The sequence below is a fragment of the Nothoprocta perdicaria genome, unplaced genomic scaffold (assembly GCF_003342845.1).
Source record: "Nothoprocta perdicaria isolate Ctin4 unplaced genomic scaffold, notPer1 scaffold_48, whole genome shotgun sequence".
Taxonomy (NCBI): Eukaryota; Metazoa; Chordata; class Aves; order Tinamiformes; family Tinamidae; genus Nothoprocta; species Nothoprocta perdicaria.
The window spans coordinates 2,821,857-2,840,649 of record NW_020455732.1 but is presented as its reverse complement, the minus strand read 5'-3'; the positions used below and the strand labels follow the sequence as shown (position 1 = coordinate 2,840,649).

The 18,793-nt window shown below is 37.3% G+C and overlaps 1 protein-coding gene across 2 annotated transcripts in view; it reads left to right on the top strand.

Annotated features, from left to right (window-relative positions):
• The window catches only part of TSNARE1 (t-SNARE domain containing 1), a 362,567-nt gene that overhangs the window by 202,371 nt on the left and 141,403 nt on the right, over window positions 1–18,793 (top strand). For both annotated transcript variants that reach the window (XM_026047164.1, XM_026047163.1), the window contains exons 9-10: window positions 3,149–3,221; window positions 13,354–13,436. In XM_026047164.1, the coding sequence (XP_025902949.1) occupies window positions 3,149–3,221; window positions 13,354–13,436 (156 nt within the window). The remainder of the gene's footprint in view (window positions 1–3,148; window positions 3,222–13,353; window positions 13,437–18,793) is intronic.

The window sequence follows — 18,793 nt, the reverse complement described above, 5'->3', positions numbered from 1 at the left end:
CACTTTTTTTTTTAAATTATTTTTCTAGAAGCTGAGCAGCAGGCTTTTTTTTTTTTTTTTTTTTTAGCAATAATTTTGAGCATGATTACAACATTTTAAATAAGCTCTACAGCAGCAGATGGGTAGTTTGTCCCAAGTACCTGAGTATAAATTGCAAATCTGAAGCACCACAGTTCATATATACAGCATTGAATTTCTTTTCATATTCTTCCTTTCCATTGTGTCATGCTATCCTGAGATCAGTAGGCAGAAAGCCCCGCATCCTGCACTGAAGCTAGCTGAGGAAGACAATATGAGATGTTAATATACTGTCTGATCTTAGAGCACGTGTTCCATTTGCTTCATTTCAGTAGAAATACTGGAGGGATCTATAATGCAATAATTCACAGTAACCTCTGTCTAACCAAATGCTTGTGCAAATATAAGTTCATAGATTTTAGGTTGTATTCATTTAAACTGCTATAAAAGAAGCAGAACAAAGCAAAGTAGATTAACTGAAGAGTAGGAAAAAAATATGTCACAAGCAACAGAGAGCAGTAACTAACGTCAGTGGAAATACAGCCAAGAGAGACAAATGAACATTCTGGGATTTTTGGTATTATTATTTGTTTGTTCATTTTTTTCCTTAATCATCTTTTACTAAGCAGTTAAATTACAGTAGCACAACACATTAAAGTTAATTTTCATTTCTTCACATTTTGCTGAACTTTAGCCTTCTTCTCTCAAAGATTGTTTTGAAAATAAATAAATAAATAAATAAATAAATAAATAAATAAATAAATAAATAAATAAAGACTCCCCCACATCAAAAAATAGCAAGCAATTTCTCTTCATTTCCTGGCAATGATTTACTATCGTACTACTCAAGTGCATTCTAAAGTTCCTTAAATCTCATTGCTTTTACAAAATATTCTGCAGAATTTACAAGTTATGAATAATACTATACATAATTAAAGCTTGACTATGTTTGACAAGTGAATGAATGGTGTGCATTTTCTGATGCATAACCCCGTCTTTGGTTGGTGGTTTTTTTCTGCTTTGTTGTGATTTCTCCCCTTTTGTTAAAACTGTTTCTCTTACTTCTTCAGCTATTCAACAATTTGGTGTATTTAGGAATTCAAAACATGTCTCCCAGGTTTCATTACAAATGAATGTGATTCTATAGCATTATGTGATTGAATACTATGCCACTTACATTCTTAGAACAAACTTCAGAAGATGGGCATGCATTCGTTTTGCTAATTTTCTAAATTTGCTAGGAGGAACACTGTGTTCTTTAAAACTGGAGTAGAAGCGATTGGACTTTTTGGCATGATGGACTGGAGTTGCAGCAGGACTTGAGCAGATAAATGGATTACCAAGCAGTTAGCCTTGTGAGAGGCAGGTTCTTAGGGAATATTTTCTGTGCCTCAGAAAACACCCTGAGATATTAAGCAGGGGAAGAGAGATATTGCACATCTCCTTGTGGAAGATTCCCAGAAGTATTGCACGGTGTCTGTGGGTTTATGTTCTATGGTTTAAAGCAATAAAAAACATTTTTCTTCCAAAATGTGCACATAGCCTAAGATTTCCAGTTTCCCAAGTGTTATGTTTTGAGATCATCACCTGAGAAAAGCCAGTATCATAGGAAAATGAATTTCATCAAAATCTGTCCCCAAGCTTGACTGCTTTTGTTGTCTCTGTATAGAACAAATGTTTACCCATATCCAAAGTCAGTTACTTTTTAGGCACTACTGCTGCTCCTAAGTTATGGACTTAAAATGGCACTTTCTTGGCTGAGCTTGGGTTTGATTTTGGTTTTATAGCCTTTGTTTTATATGAAAAGTCAATTTTATGAAGAATAGAGAGACAATGAATTCTGCTTTTGTCTGAGCTGTAGCTTGTTTCATTGTTTTTTTTTTTTTGTTGTTGTTGTTTTTTTGTTTTTTGGTATCCAATACATGGTAGAATATTTCTTGCATTGTCGCACTCAGTGGTGACAATATTCAGGAGGTCAACCAGAGGTGGCACAAGGCTTGTGCAGATGAACAAGGACAAAGCTGACAAAACTCAAGCATAAAAACGAAGCATACAAGAGAGGATACCCACGAGGAGAAAAGAGAAATTCTCCAAATGTTCAGGGATGGAGTTAGGAAAGCCGTATTCCATCAGGAACTGAATCTGGCAAGGGACATGACATGCAACTAGAAAGGTTTCTACATTCCTGAACAACCTGCCTCAACTGACCCTACTCTGAGAAGGGTGGGGTGGATTAGATCATCTTCAGAGGTCCCTGCCAATCTCATCCATTCTGATTTTGCAGTTTAAACAAAGTGCATTCTTTTTTTTATTTTTTTTTTATTTTTTATTTTTTTTAATGCTCTACTAAGGTTCTTGCCTTTCTGGTGGTGCTTACAGCATTACCTCATTGCTAGATTAATTGTTCCCATTAAAGCCAGACATGAAGTCAACATATGCTCACATTTGCTCTTGAATATAGTAGATGTTCAAAAATGAGGGAATCAGGCTCAGTGGCAATATGCTGTCTTCAACCAAGAACATTTCTGTACTGCATTTAGTTCCATTTCTTCTTTTTCATTTTATACTTGAAAAGATATAAATGAATGCATTGATCAAATAGCTGTCCTGATTGCTATAACAATATGGAGATTGGAGTTCAGAAGCTTTTTTTGTTTATTTTTATTATCAGATCTCCATCAGTGTACAAATAGCCTTTTATCAGAAGGATACTGTGCTGAAAGACCTGCTTGTTTGTTTATCCTTAAAGTAAGAATTGCACTCTGGAATGAAAGGCCTGCCTCAAAAATACCTTTTCAGAAAGAGAATGGTTTGCTGGTCTTGTTTTTATTGCTCTTTTCTATTGATCTTTTTTAGTGAGCCACACTTCTGAAAAACCACCATATAATCTAATCATTCTACTTGTTTCTTACAGAAAGCTCAAGTCAACTCTTTGACTTAGATGCAACTAACCATGACTTTGTTTAAGGGGATTTTTGATTTACTATAGGAGCATTATATTTTTTTCCTTTTATTTCTACACTGGCAATCTATTTGGGGTGGAGGGAGCACAGTTTGGATTTATCCATTTTTATCCATTTTTATCCATCTTTATCCATCAACATTAATGTTAAACCTTCTATCTTTTCAGAGTGACATGCTGGATGTGAACCAGATCATTAAAGACCTGGCCTCCATGGTGCATGAGCAAGGAGACACAATAGGTAGGTATCGCTGCTAAAGTACCTGCTTACTACTCTCCTACATGATTCCGCTTTGGTGTTTGCATGATGCCAAGTGAGTAACTCTGTTGATATTGTGTTGTATTTTTCCTACATCTTGGGCATTTTGTTGACAGCATGCTGATGGATCTGACAAACTGCTCTTTGTAATAGAGTACCCATATTTGGAATAGTTAAGTGCGATACTTAGCATAAAAGAGACTTTGTCGTAAAAATAAGCCATTCACTTTGACTGTGAAAAGGAAGCTCGACAATACTTAGCATTAACTAAAAGAGAATGAATTCTTCCTTTTTACCTGATTTCTAAAGAAAAAAAAAAGAAAAAACACAGTAATGGTTGGAATTGCCATTACAATTATCGATGGTGGTGGAGAGAATTAAACAATTTGTTTCTCCTAAATGGAATTTCCTTTCCCCATTACAGAATATTCCTGATTAAATTTACAGTAGCCTAAAATCATGATGTGCTCGCATGCGTACTTGGAAACTTCTACCCATTAGTTAATCTCCTCTTACTCTTCAGCCATCAGTGATGAGGGACATGATGGAGTAAATTTGGCAAAGGGAAGAGGGGTGGCATGATTGCTATTACCTATCAACAGCATCCCTTCTGTTGTGATAGCCACCATTTTTTTCATGAATAGAGGGATAAAATACTGTAGATTTAAAATCCCCTTAACTTTATCTTTGTTACTGCTTCCTCCTGGTGCAGATAAGAACAATCAGATAATTCTCTGTGTCTCTTGTTCTGCCAGGTGCACATGAAGATACTCTGCAGTGCTTTAGAAACAACTGGCCACTTCCAAATTTCAAATATATCAGCAATGTTGAGGGATCTAAATACCATAGAAGCAAGTTTTATAGAGCTATTGCAAACCTAAAGTGCTTATTTTGGAGATCTCACTGGAGTTAATAAGGGCTGTATGAAGGCAGGCATATGCAGATTGTAAAAGACAAAAAACTTCTCTGTTTACCATTTTATTTAAAATTGTTAAATAATTTCCCAAACCCATACCTTTGAAAATTTGCACTAGCATCAGGCACCTCCTGTCACGTTGGAATGAGCTAGCTGCATTACACTGAGAAACACTACTCAGGTTCACAGGTGCAGAACAAAATTAAAATGATATATAAAAACATATTCTTCCTTTTCTTCTTTTTTCTCTCTCTTTTGGATTCGTAGTTGTTTGACAGATCATTTTTGTACATGGCTAACTTTGAGCCTGATTCAGCTCCTGAGAACACATCAGATGTTAATGCCTTGAGGGGCATGACAACATAAATCAGATAGCTTCAAGACTCTTGTAACTGCTCTTATTAAGGCAGCATTTTTTTAAGATGTTACCCATGTTTAAAAGTGACCCCAATATTAACTGGCCTGTGAGAAAAAGTTACATTAAGTAGTCTTTATGCCAGCATAATGGTTTAGCTGCTTACACATTTGAGGTGCTCTTCCTTCTTCCTGCTTCACTTTATACATGAATGAAATGGAAATTCTATGTGTGCTCAAGTTATTGGAAAATATAGAGGAAATGAACATCAAGGGGAAGTGAAGTGCCCCAGCCAACAAAAGACATCCAGGCTTTATTGAACAAACCACCCTCTTATTCTTCTGAATTGGGAGGCATCAATGGGAAGAGCTTATATGACCTTGATATGGCAAAAGGAGACTTTTTACAGATTCTGAGAAGTGGTTTTGCCACATCTGTATAGTTTGTATAGTTTATATAGTTTCTATAGCTTTCTACTTCTATATAGTTTTGCTATATGGGCCTTTTCAAGTTCCTTAATGAACATATCCTTAGCCCTTTAAAGGGAGGAATCAGATATCTACCATGCAGGGAGCAAATGGATGAGAATGAATGGAGGAAAGTACAGTCAGAGAAGCACATCTCTGATATTTTTTAATGCCTTGAGGGGCATGACAACATAAATCAGATAGTTTAAAATATCTCTGATATTTTATGTATTCTACAAGTAAACCACCGTGCCTAGTTTCTTAGTGCTAGCATCTTTTTAATACAAATACTTAATTAAGCACATTGGTATCAGTGTGCTTGAATCCTTGGAATCAAAATAAGTCAAAGGCCTAGATTACCTTAGAATCACCAGAAAGAGTCTTTTGAATAGTCTTACAGCATCCCTTGATGAAAGCAGCCCTATGCAGCTTCAACACAAATACAGAGAGAAGGACATCTTCTCCCCTCTTTAGCCAAATTCCGTCTCACCATTTTTCTCCTTCAGTCCAACATTATGCATGTTGTTCCTTTTTGACCTTTCTTAGTCAAGTTTTTTCACCACATAACTGACCAAAATTATCTCCAATTAATTCCAGCTGAAGAAAACAAGCAATATGAAGTTTGGGCAAACTCATCCCATAAAATTGACCAATTATCTTATTAATTAGGATATAAATACCCACCTTTTGATGAAGTGGAAGTAGCACACCAAAAAAACATCTACTGCACAATTGAGTGATTCTACTAGTAAAACAAGAGAAAATATTTGAAGCTCAAGGAAACAAAATGCAGCTTTTGTGTCCTCCTTAGCACATCTCTGCGTCCAGAGCAAGATAACTGAGGCTGATATAATTCACACAGGACTGAAGTATTGGTGGAAAATATCCTCAGACTATACTAGCCTCCTTTGAAGGCTTTAACAGGAATATTTCAGAGGAAATACAAGTTGTGGAATAGGATCCTACAAGATATTATTTTCTTAGATACTATGGGAGAAACTTGGGGGTCTGAAGCACAGGCAGCAAGACCCACACTAGCGGAAAGGAAAAAGCTTGGAGACCATTAAGAAGCTCTGGGTGGAATAAGGCCATCTCCACAAGCAGAGCAGGAGGATTCTTCAACTAAAACATCCAAATCAAGGATTAAGGATCTGACACTTTGAGAAATAAATTATATTGAGGATGTTTTTTAGGGCAACACTCATTCATTTCTGTGCTCACCAATGCCCACTCAACAGAGCTACAAGTGCCTGAGCAGCTTGCAAAGTTCCCAGTATTTGCTGCTGAATTACATTGTTTTGCTTGTGTGGCCTGTTCTTCCCTTGCCCATGCTGGGATAAATAAACATAATTCCATGCAATCAATTTTAACATTGGTTTTAGAGAGAGGAAAATCAAGCCTTTAAATCTCCAGTTCTTCGAAAGGATACATCAGCAACAGAATTATCAGGATTTGTTTTACTACCTGATTGTTTGATGCATGTTTTTCCACCTCTGGATATTTGTTTGTGTTGTACCTATGTGATACAATCATTGCATTCTCTTCACCCATGGCAAAAAGATTTTTTTTTTTTCCCATTTGAAAGAGCTCTTTTTTGGAGAGCTATTTTTCATTCCTACCTGTGTCTATAATCTTATTAGCTATGCCAAAATAATATGGAAGATCTAGAGCCCTTATTTAAGCTGCACAAATTCCTTTTTCTCAAGTTACATCATTGCTTGCAGCTTCATCACATTTCTTAAACCCATAAAGAAATACCTATATTTTTCTGAAAGCACTTTACACATTAAAGAAGCCACATTTCTTCCTCTGTTGGGCAGTTTTGGAACCAGCCTCCTGCCAGAACATCTGTAACCTCCCCACCTCTGTAAAGCAGCAAGACATGCCAATATCATATACTTGCCACCTATTTTGGAATTACAGCACTGCAGATACAGGAACTAATTTACCATTGCTATGCCCTTTACCTCTAGAGAAATGCAGAACAAAGTTGTACAAATCTGTGTTTGCACAGCAGGGCTGACAGGAAGAAGACTGTATTCCATTGCAAAAAAGATTTTCTTTTTCATCCATTGCTTAGCCCAAATTAGATCTTGGTGCTATTAACATTTCACTTTACTCTTAAAGCCTGGACATTGTAAATTTGGAAATAACTGGGTGTAGGGTAAAGAAACTTCATAAATTTCATAACCAAAATTGTACGCTGCTCTGATTTACAGACTTCAACATCTGTTGTGCATCACGCTATAGTACACAGACCTGTCCTGAGCTAAAGATACAGCTGGTTCTTTCCTTCAGTCTGTGGGGAATTTCTTAATAGGGTCAATATATTCAGTTGTCAAGCAATACTGGTGTTCACATTGTTATTTATTTCATAACAGTAATAATCGGTCTCCTCCAAAGGAAAATATATTTCCGTTAATGTAAATATACTCCTTATTTTGGTAACTTTGGGATGTTTTCTTCTTTTCAATGAAATCAGATCTGCTTTGCTACTTTTGTTCACTGATTTATCATTGCTATCTTTCTGATAACTGAGCATGTAAACTGTCTCAAGAGCCAAGACAGCGTCATCGTCTCCCTTCCATGTATCCTCCCACAGTGTGACTGACAATGCTGAGTCTATTTTTCGAATGTCCTGCACAGTACAAATGTACAAATATGAGCTGGGAAATCATTCAGCTGGAGCCTTAGCTGAACCCTCTTGAGTTACGCTCATCAGCTGGGATATCTGCAGAAAATGAACACATCTTGAGAACAGTCTCTGAATACCCAAATGCAACTGCTCTGATATCCACATACAATTGAATGTGGTCTGCAGACTCCTTAATTGGGTAAAGTTTCCTAAATTACCTCAGAGGAGACTATTATGGGTACATTTAAGTTGTTACTAGTTCCTGATGAAACGGGAAATCTTCTGTTGGCTTTCTTCATTTCAGCCACTTGTTGAGATACGGAGTTACACATCAGTGGAAAGCACGACCCATGCAAAGAGTGTTCACTGAATTATTCCTGAGTCAATATTCATGTATTTTCACGTGCATTTGAAACCTCCAGTTTCCTCCCACATCCGAGTCACATGTCCTGTCATTGATTTATTTTTTTCTGTTATCAAAGTCTAGCAAAGCTTTATTTTAAACCATCCCAGCTCCTTCACATTTCTTTAGCTTCAGACATCACTTTGATGATCTCTGTTTCATTTAGTCAGCAGTTGGTAGCCATTGCTACAATTTCATCTTTGGGTGACAGGTAACATGGTCTTCCTCAGCTAATTTAATTCACTAGAGGCAACAGCAAGCACAAGAAATGGATGAGCTTTCTTGCTTCTTGCCTTTCTCTGCTCTCCCCCAGTGAGACTTTTTGCCTCTTTCCTTGTTGCAGGTGGGTTTTTAGTTTTAGTTTTTAGTCCTGGCTGTAAGAAGCACATGCTGGTTGATAAGGGAAAGAATAACGGGTGACTCTGCAGTTGTAAATCTAGTACTACCTAAAGATTTGTCTGCTGCTCTATGTTTGGCCTTCATAATCTGATTGGGGCAGTGCAATCACAGTTAATGAGCCAACTCATTTTGTACAAGGAATGAGACTCTTCCTTTTATGATGTTTATTGCCACCAGTAGGGTACTTCTCACACCAATTCATCTGAAGTTGTTATCAGTATGTTGGACCTACTGGGCTCTCAATTTCTGGTATTGTGGTGACTGAGCGGTAAATGTCATAAAGGTTCAAGCTGCCAAGGCACTAGGTTCATTTCTGCTGGGAATTGTCAAACTCCATCATGGCACTTGGGATGCTATGGCTTGAATAGGTTAAGTTAATCAAACAAGCTGTGCAACCAAAAGAGGGGAGTCAAAGAAGTTGTAAATATCAGTGACTTTGTAGGTAAAAAAAAAAAAAAAATACTCCTTGAAAAACGTGGTGCAAAAATATATTTTATATTTATTTCTTTGACTCAATCCCCTCTATCCTCTATCCTCATTTATTCCTGTGGCAAACCCAGACTGCTTATGCACTCAGTTCTGTGATGGGAATGTTGTGTTAACTGTAAACAGAACTGGACTTCTGAAAAATACTGCAGGTAAAATGTACCAATTTATGAGAAGGATTTGGAAAAAAAAAGTAATTAGTTTAATCTTTTCTCTTTTTTTCTTTTTTTTTGCCAATTTAAGGAACTTTAGTTTTTTTTTTTTTTTATTTCAAAAAATATTCTCTTCCACTGGGCTTATTTTTTTTGTAAAAAGTGTTGTAGTTACATCATAAGGAAAAGGGAGCGTACAAGCAGAGGAGTATCTGGAATTTCCTGATCACAGCTAGACTAAGTGTTGTTTTTCTCTTTAAATTACTTTCAGAGATTATTTTGGAAAAGAAAAAAAAAAAAAAGTAGAATCTGGCATGTCCCCATCTGGCATTTCTCCCCCAAAATGTCTCATGAATTGATTTTTTTTTTCCATTAAAAAAAAAAAAAAAAAAAGAAAACGATAAAACTTGTGAAATGATGCTATCACTATTATTTAGTGACTTTGCACATGCAAAATTTGTGGAATTGGAGCCAGCACCTTGGATTTTCCCAGACCTTATGAGAAAGTCGTATAGAAAGTCCTGATACCCTCAGGCAACTGAAGGGCAATGAGGAGACGGGCCATCACATGCTGCTTTCAAGACAATGCTGATGAGCAGACTCTTCTCCTGTGGTAAATAGCAGTAATTTGAGACAACTTGTTTCTCTGCAAGGAAGAATACTAAATTGCATTGCATCTACTAAAGTGGTCATATTTCTGCACTCTGTCATTTACCACAGAGCAGATGATATGAGGCACCACGCTCTCTGGTAGGAAGCACTATTTTCCCATAGATAAATGTAGGGCAACCCTTGCATTTTAAATCCCTTGAGGAGAGACTCTGAGAGGCATGGCAAACTTTTGGCAGTCTGATACAGTTTTTCAGTGCATCCATATGGAGCAGACACTTGACATTTCCAAGATGCATTTCAAGGACACCGTAAATCACTTCAGGAGCTCAAGTGTTATAAATTAATGCTGGGATTTGGCCATTGCCCTATAGCCACTTTTATTCATACAAACTAGGGCTTTGGCCTGTTGGTGGTAGAAAACCAGCAGGAAGAGCTTGTTATGATATTTTAAGATAGTTATAATAGTCTTCCTAGTCCTGCTTGGAAAATAAGAGTGAGCAGTTGTTGAGTGAAATTAGATTTTTTACACCCGCTCTAAAAGCAATTTCACACAAAACTTGTCTTTTAATTAAGAAAGAAGCATTTAGCTACTACCAAAATATTTTTTTTAATTGCATTTCTCAGTTTATTGCATTGCTTATTTTTAGTCAAAAATTAGAGGGATAAAATAGGGTTAAGCTTATTGAAGTACTAAAAATAAATGCAGATTGCGAAACCTGAAGGGACCCGTTTCAGTTATTGCCAATGAGAGCATTTTTAAAATACTCATTCACAAGCTCCCTTTCCTGTCTTTCAAACAGCTCTACTAAAAAATACTGCTTTATGGAGCCCATTCATCGCTTACTGTATAAAGACACAGGTCTTACAGGTGATTCCTTGATATATTAATACAAAAAACTCACTTCAGCTGCTTTCACTCCAGTGATTTCATGTAGAAGACTTCTGCTGGTCATTAAAAGGCCTTGATCTCAGAAGATAGGTAAATAGGTAGGGTTGAAAGAAGCCTCCTGGGTCATCGTGAATTTTGTCTCTGTGTGAGAAATGTGTCATAAAATCATACTAAGTTATATCTAAAAGCTGCTTAGCTCTGCTGCCTTCACTACGCCTATTGAAAGCGTGTATTTTAGCTTGAAATTTAAGATTTTTTTTTCCAAATTCCAAGGCTGCACTTATTTACCACCATCTGCTTTAGTGCAGCCATGCTCCTTAATTTAAGAAATTAGTGATCACACTGTCTTAGAGTTTTTATTTGGTTCCAAATTTTACCGTAATCACAAATTCATCATCTTTCAAGAGTCAAAATTGAGATATTGAGATTATCTCACTGATTTGGGATCAGTGGAATCCCTTCATGCCAAGGCCCAAGGAAAAATAGAAAGTCAGCTCCCTCCAGTAGGTTTTTCTGCCCGTCTTCTAGGGTTTACAAGTGACTTTAGATAATTTTAAATAGGAAGTTCACCTATTCTAGGCCTGATATTCAGCTATTAGAGGCACAGGTGGATGGGATCTACCACTGGTGTTGCCCCACTGGTTCCTGTGGAATACACAGAAGCAATAAATATGTCTTGGCAAATCTGTTTAATTTTGTATCATGCAGCTGTGGTTAACCATAGAAACAAGCTGTTATCATCAACTTGTCACTATAGGTGACAAATCATTCCAGCTGAAACATCCTGTCCATGCTAAATGACAAATTGTGCTTTATGCCATATTAACCATTTTGGATTCTCTGCCTTGTCATATCCACAGAGCGAGGACTGCAACTGCCAATTATATAGCACTGTTCTAGTATACAAAAATAGAGAGCAAGCACTCCCCGGACCTGCAGAGCTAATCTAGACTGCAGATCTGCCTCTTTTCAGCTTTTCCTACATCTGTTTTTCAGTTCTGCAGAACTAAAAACTTGAAGTGTTTTCATTTTATGTAGAAAATATAAAATGTCCTTCCATTACTACTCTGGTAAAATATGTAGAATGACCAAGCAATGATTTGTGGGCCAATCTCAGAACCTGCCTGAGAAGATGTAAGACCCAGCCCAGGAGTTTAGGACAGATATACTTTTTAGCCGTGAATATGACATCAATGGACAGAGAATTGGTAGTAGAACTGGTAGTAGGGTTTTCCTTGGAAGTTTCCCGAGGATCTGACAATTATCTGGTGACAGGTTGAACTTCATCCACCATGTTACATTTGCAATTGTTGCTAAAACTGATCTGATCCATTATCCTCTACTTGTACTGAAATCACTTTCCTAGGACACCTTACTATAAATGAAATATTAGCAAAAAAAAAAAAAAAAAAACTCTTCAGGGTTTTAACATAGGTATGTGCTTGTGTGTGGGTGCACATTTCTGAGAAACAGCCCAGCAGCTCTCTTAGGCTCTGTAGAAAATGTGATATTATTTCTCAAACAGAGGTTTCATTGTTAGTTTGTTTTGTTTAAGTTGAATTATCACACCTTCATTTCTGTATACCTCACAAAAGGGCCAGTTTGTACTGCATTCTTCCGTTCAGAAACAACAACAATAAAAAAAGAAAAACCAAATTATGTAAAACTTCTCTAACAAGTCTTAATCTAAGATGTAATATTATTAGCTGAAGTATTTCCATTAATCTTATTTAGTGTTAGAGAAATCTTGTAAATTTATTTCCAAATTTCTGCCAAAAGCTGAATTCCTCCTGGCCATTTTAATATACTCTGTGAGATAATAAAATCTACATAAGCACACGAAGTTCTAAACACATTCTCTAAATGGGGTCAGAAACTGTTGGCCGTGCATCTCCTAGGGTACAGATTGCTCAAGTTGTCTAAGAATTCCGTTTGAAACACAAACTCATAATTGCAGGTTTATACCTTAGGTGTGTTGCTTTCTGAGCATAACTCTGGAGTCAAGTTAAAACTTGTCTTTGATGGACATGAGGGGTTCTCCCCTCTCCAGCTGCACTCTGGAGCTGTTAATCTTTCTTATCTAGTCTCATTTTGGTTCTCAATGGTCCCTCCAGCTTTCCCCAGCTCTAGACTTGGCAATCCAGGGTGAGTTTCATCTCCCTTAATTTTAGACACTGGTGCTCAGTCCCAATTTGTGCCATTTGTGCATCTCCCTGGCTGTTTGGAAATGTTGTGAGTAGAGTTTAGGCTGTGATTCATCTGATTTGTTTAGTTGCAGGCAGCTACTAGCCAGTGAGATGAATCGCACTCCATTAACTTGCTCTCTCTTGACCGCAGTAGAGTCTGAACTGAAATACTCACATCTGGGGAATGTCAACAACTTGCACTTATTCAGATGAATCTTATCTCTGAGCTGTAATTCAGACCAATTCAGATACAATCTGCAATGTCTCTTCTGTAATTTAACTCCAGTCCAGTGAAATTCCCATTCTTGAACTGATTTACTTGAATTCTCTATTAGTCTTCTCATTGATTTCAGTGGGAGTAGGATGAATTCAAGCCCCTGTCCTCTCCATTGGCACATTAAGAGCTGTCAGTCACACTGAGCCTGACTGACAGGTCAGGCTTCCTTATTCATCAAAATATGGGTATCTTTCCTATTTCCCTGCAGCATGACTAACTGCAAACAAGAATCTGCTGTCACTTCATGACCATGAGTAAACTGCTGAATTGCTGTTGGTATAAAGTCTTTGTGTGTGGTCTGTACCCTGTAATTGTCTTCTATTATCTTAATTTGCAGACAGTATTGAAGCCAACATTGAGACTGCATCTTCTAATGTAGAATCAGCCAATGAGCAGTTGGCAAAAGCGAGCCAGCATCAAGTAAGTGGGTCTGAAAAAAAAAGCCCTACGGACACATTCAGTAATAGAATTTAAAATAATGAGAATTCTTGGTGGCTGTGAATCATGTAGCCCAAGATCTGTGTCGGGTTTGTGTTACCTGGAATGATGATAAAGCATAGCCTAAGTAAGAGCTAAACTCTTTATATATAAATATATTTATACACACACATGCACACATCTATATATATGATTACTGTAACATTGGCAATTTGCATTAGAGTAGTCATTAAGAAATCTATACACTGAAGAGACATTTCCCAGTAGGAAATTTAACAATTAGCTAGTGTTGTTCTTGAAAAGATATCATAAGAAGTGCATCATTTAAGTGTATGTGTTCTTACTGGAGTGTGCCTCGATAGCAGCCTTCTATAGTCAAAAGCAAACAAGTTGCCAGAAGAAAAGATGTAACTGGTGAATAATGGCTATGGAAATAGTATTTAGCACTTTTTAAAGGCAATTTGAAGATTACTTTCTTTTTCTTTTTCTTCGTTGAAGTAAGAGTAAAGTACACACACAAAGAAAAGCATTAATCTTGTTTGAAAATAGCTTGACGAGAAAGAACTCTTTGATGGTTGTAGTTAGTACTTTCTAGGGATGAAAGTAAGAGGAAAAAAGAAAAGAAAAGCAAAGAAAAACTTATCACTTGCAGTAGATTCACATAACAAAAGCTACTACAATTTCTTTTTCCTTTTTTTATTTTTTTTCCTCAATCATAAATCTGTTGGTTTAATCTGAAGGTGAGTTTCATGTATCTGATGTCTTCTAATGACAGACTGCAACTGAAGTCCATGTGAAGACCTAATAACTCCCCTTCGGTCTTTGGGCATGGTGAACACTGAACTTTCTTCATACTGGAAGAGTAAAGGTCATACATATTGTACTCCACTGTACTCATGTGAACTCTTAAGATTATTTACAGCTCATTTTCTGGTGAAATGTGCTTTGCAAACTGTGACCAGTGAGAGCAACTTCCACAGAACATTAATATTACAGAACCAAGTTATGGTCTTTGGTTGTGTTTTGGTTCTCAGAGTATACGTTTTCAAGGTAATGGGTGTCATCCTGCATTTGCCTTGAAAATAACCTGTTGCATTGTTACAGCAGGAAGTCTAAAATGAGACAAGGATAAAGTTAGTGCTTGGCAGTAGAGCAGATCTCAGGGCTGTAAATGAATTAATGGCAATTTCAGCTAAGACAACTAAAGAATAGTCAGGCAGAAAATGAGTGCAGCATAGTGTAATGCGGCTGTTTTCTGCAGCCAGCAGGAATTGCTTGAAATAACCTGCCCAGTCGTGAGGTTCTTTACTCCTCCATACATTGACCAAGATGAAGATTTTTTTGCCCACTGCTGTGGGCAAAAAAAAAAAAAAAAACTTTGTGTCCTGCTTTGTACTTATGAGAAAACACCTCAGTTTCTCCCATGTGCATGAAACAAGACTGTATAGACAATATTGCTTAAGTAAATTTAACTAATATATATATATATATATATATATATATGTAAAATCCAGGTCTGCTGCAGAGGGCAGGTAGCTCTGCTGTACACTGCTGGAGGAGGATCACTCTTGTTTGTCACCCTGCTTGCTCTCTGTCAGCTCTTCCTTGGGTTTCCCTGAGATAAAGACAGAAAAATGGGGTGAGATGGTGTGATTTTGTCTGCTGGCCTGAATTTTGTGCAACATCACAACACCATGACACTTGCTTGACTAAACCCAAAAGGATGGTGTCTCCATAATGTGACAAGGGACTTGGTCAGATTTATTATTTTACTATTTCTCGCTTTTTATGCATATATATTGGTAAATATATATGTGTGTATCTATATACATACATACGCACTCACATATATAGCATTTTATTGTGTTGGCAATGCATACATAAATTGGAAAATCAAAGTATACACATTGCTGAGACTTTCAAGCAGAGACTTTCACAAAATACCATAGACTTTAATGAAGAGGTTTCTGTCAGGATTAAAAATTAAGCAAGGAGTTGTTTAGCATAACATTGGCTTGTAATGCAGTCCAGTTACTTCAAAAATACAGCTCGGAGCACCAGTCCCAGGATTAGTAAATCTTTAACTTGTATAAAATAAATTATTTACAATTCCTGCAATAATATAAATAGTTTAACAAGTAGAAATAGCCTTGTGCTTATCTCCTTTTTGTACATCTTAAATTTTGAAATTTCTCTGCATCTTTAAATTTTGAAATTGATGACAATCTTTAATTGTAATTATAGATATTTTTGCCTTAATTGTGTGACTTACTTGTTAGTAGTAGCATTTTACTACTTGATATGAGTTTTCACATCCTCCTCCTATTTCTTCCCCCGGTCAAAAAACAAATAAACAAAATCTCTGACAATGATAGAGAATACGTGATGAAAGTATATGGTATGTAAGGCTCCTTTGCTCAGTATATTCTTAGATACCATGGGAAGAACCTTTGTCCATGCTAGACACCATAATTACTAACCATGTTAATGCCTGTACACTCCTGTAGACCTCTCATCTGTAGACTTCTTATCCTATAAACCAGAGGAAACCTCCCTTCTTCGCCAAGTGTTTTCAATAACAACTCATTGATGTTCTCATATAATGGAGACTCTGTGGACCTCATAGAAAATGAACAGTACACATAATGCTTTTGCCTATCCATGATGCAAGAAAAGTATATCTAAGGTCATATTCACTTGCTGTGTATGTGCCACAATAGAACATATGGAAAGTGAGCTTGTAGAGAAATCATAAACAAAAAAAAAGGTTTTACCTCCCAGAAGCATAAAAAGCTTCTAGGAGCTTTCAGTGGAAGAAATATATATATGAAGAATTAAATATATATATATATTTTTTTTAATTTTCAATTGCAATTGTAGTTATGGATTTTTTTTGCTTTAAACTTGGTAGAGATAATATTTAAGCTCAGCCACAGTGTTCCATTTTTATCTGAAGAAAACTGTAGAGCAAAAATGCAGCTGAAGAGCGAATGTTGGATATTAATGCCAGGACTTTAGAGACCTGTTTACATGTGGGATGCCATCTTAGTCACAGGAACTTGACTAGAACTTTGTTGTCCTAGGTTTCACTGGAAAAAAATTTTAAAAATAAATGAAAAAAAAAAAAACAGTAACAGCACAAGCAAAGAATTAACAAAAAACCCTTAGAAACAGGAAAGTCTGGCAGCTAAATGCTGTAAGAAGTTACCTCCTGCACTTGATTTTCTTCACTGTGCTTTTCACTCTGTGACTGTTTCATACCTCCTGGATCTAAAGTGGACCATTGATGTTTAATACCAATGGCCTAGATTTGTCTCATGAAATGTCATTTGTCATGCTCCTCAAGAGGATGATTCATCCCACCTATCTAAGGCACCAATCTTAGGGTAGTTTGAATTGCTGCTGGGTAGGGATTTGCAGGACCAAATACGGATGTCTTTAGAAAAGGCCTGATTTAGCTGACCCCCTTTACATCAACGGTGAGGAAGAATTACTTATAATGCATGGCTTGTCTTACAGGAGACATCTAACAGAGGCTAAGTGTCTGCACCTCTCTGGAGATGACTCTTCTCCCCTTTTCTCTGTGAGGTCCAAATGATAGCAATTACATTGCAAACATTGCTAAGGAAAGTGAATTTTGTGCGTGGCACCTACCCCTTCACAAGAGAAATAGGAGCCCTCAGCAGGGGTGATGGAAATCATCTGGCTGGCTGTAACAAGACTGTGCAGTTTTGCTTTCTCCAGTTTATTCTTCCTGCAGATGGACTGAAAGGAAGAGAAGGAAACAAATGCACAGTCCACAGATGCATGTCAAACAAGCTCTTCAATTTGAGTTCAAATTTGGCCTAAGTTCATCTTGGGCACACTGTCTGAAGGACTCTTATGTGCTAATTTGCTTTGGAAGAGTTGCTCATGTCACTCTGATTAATGCTAGTTGCTTTCCTTCTCTATATCCTCCATGGAAGTCTAATTTCAATGCAGTGTCATCGCAAAAACAAGCAACAGTGCAGTGACCCACTTGTGTAGGTTAACAGCAATAAAGATGGTTTTCATTAAAAAAAAAAAAAAAAAAAATCCGATCCTGACTTTCAGGGATACTGAGAGGGGCACTTTGAAGGCTGGAATGTTGTAAATCTGTGGCATCTGCAGAGAGATCTTACTGCCCAGGGTCCACCAGGAAATGTCAAGCTTCAGTTGTTACACAGATAATTAGTTGGTACTTTAAAATATGATTTGAGTTTCAAAATCACCTCCTCTGATTAAGTTTCTTGCTGTGCTGGCCTCTTAAAGGACTTGATACTTATTGACACTGTGATAACCACTGTGATAAAGAAAGTTGTCTTCTCATCTGAACAGAGGGATGTACCCTAAAATCCAGACTTACACTGTTGTTAAATCATCTCAAAACCGTGGTGTGGAGCCAGTCAGCAGAGTGCCACAGTGTGTTAGGCGTGAATACCAGTGTCTCCATCAACAAAAGTCCAGGATACTGAGAAGCTGTCTTGGAGTGACATTAGCTGGAGTACCTCAATGCAAATACAACGTCCTCAGGTGGCTGCTTAATCCCTTGGGAAGAGATGGGTCTAGATATTTGTTAGACATAGTCGGGACTGAGATGTAATGACAATATTGTGCTAAGTCTAAGGTACAGTGTAAACAATCAGCTTGAAGTCATTTATTGCTTTGTTGCGCCTGTCAAGATTGTGGCTGAGCATGCTTCTTGTTCAGATAATTAGCACTTGGAAATTTTATTTGGGGGATTATGAAGCTATTCTTTCTTCTGGCAGTTTCTGCCTGTGAAAGTGATGGCAGCTGAATAAAAAGCTGCAATAAGAACTTGGAGCTCTGTAAAGCTTCCAAGCAAAAGTCATTACCAAAGTGACTGTGTAATTACACAACTAAGTCTTAATCCCCCAAAGGAATATTTGCTGCCATCCAGAATCACCAAGATTCTATGCCATCATCCTCAGTTAGCAGAAATGTCCTCCTCGAACTGGTTGAATTTCTCAAATTTCACCTGCTGTCCATTTCTCGGGGTGCAATGACCCAACCACACCAGCTCAGCTTAGAAACTTTTACCTGAACTTTTCAGTTGGGGGATCCCTCCAGCTTCAAGGTTACCCATTCCTCCTCTGCAATGCTTCCTTTTCATCTCATTTGTCCCTCATTAAGTCTTTTCCTTCTCCTACATCAGCTCTACTCTCAGTCCACCACTCTTAATGTGCAACTGCTCAGAACAGCCTCTTCTGTTATCTCACTAATTTTCTTGTCCCAGACAGTTCAACACCAAGACTAGGCACTCAAACATGTTCCCACGTGGTCTCTGCTGCCACAGAACC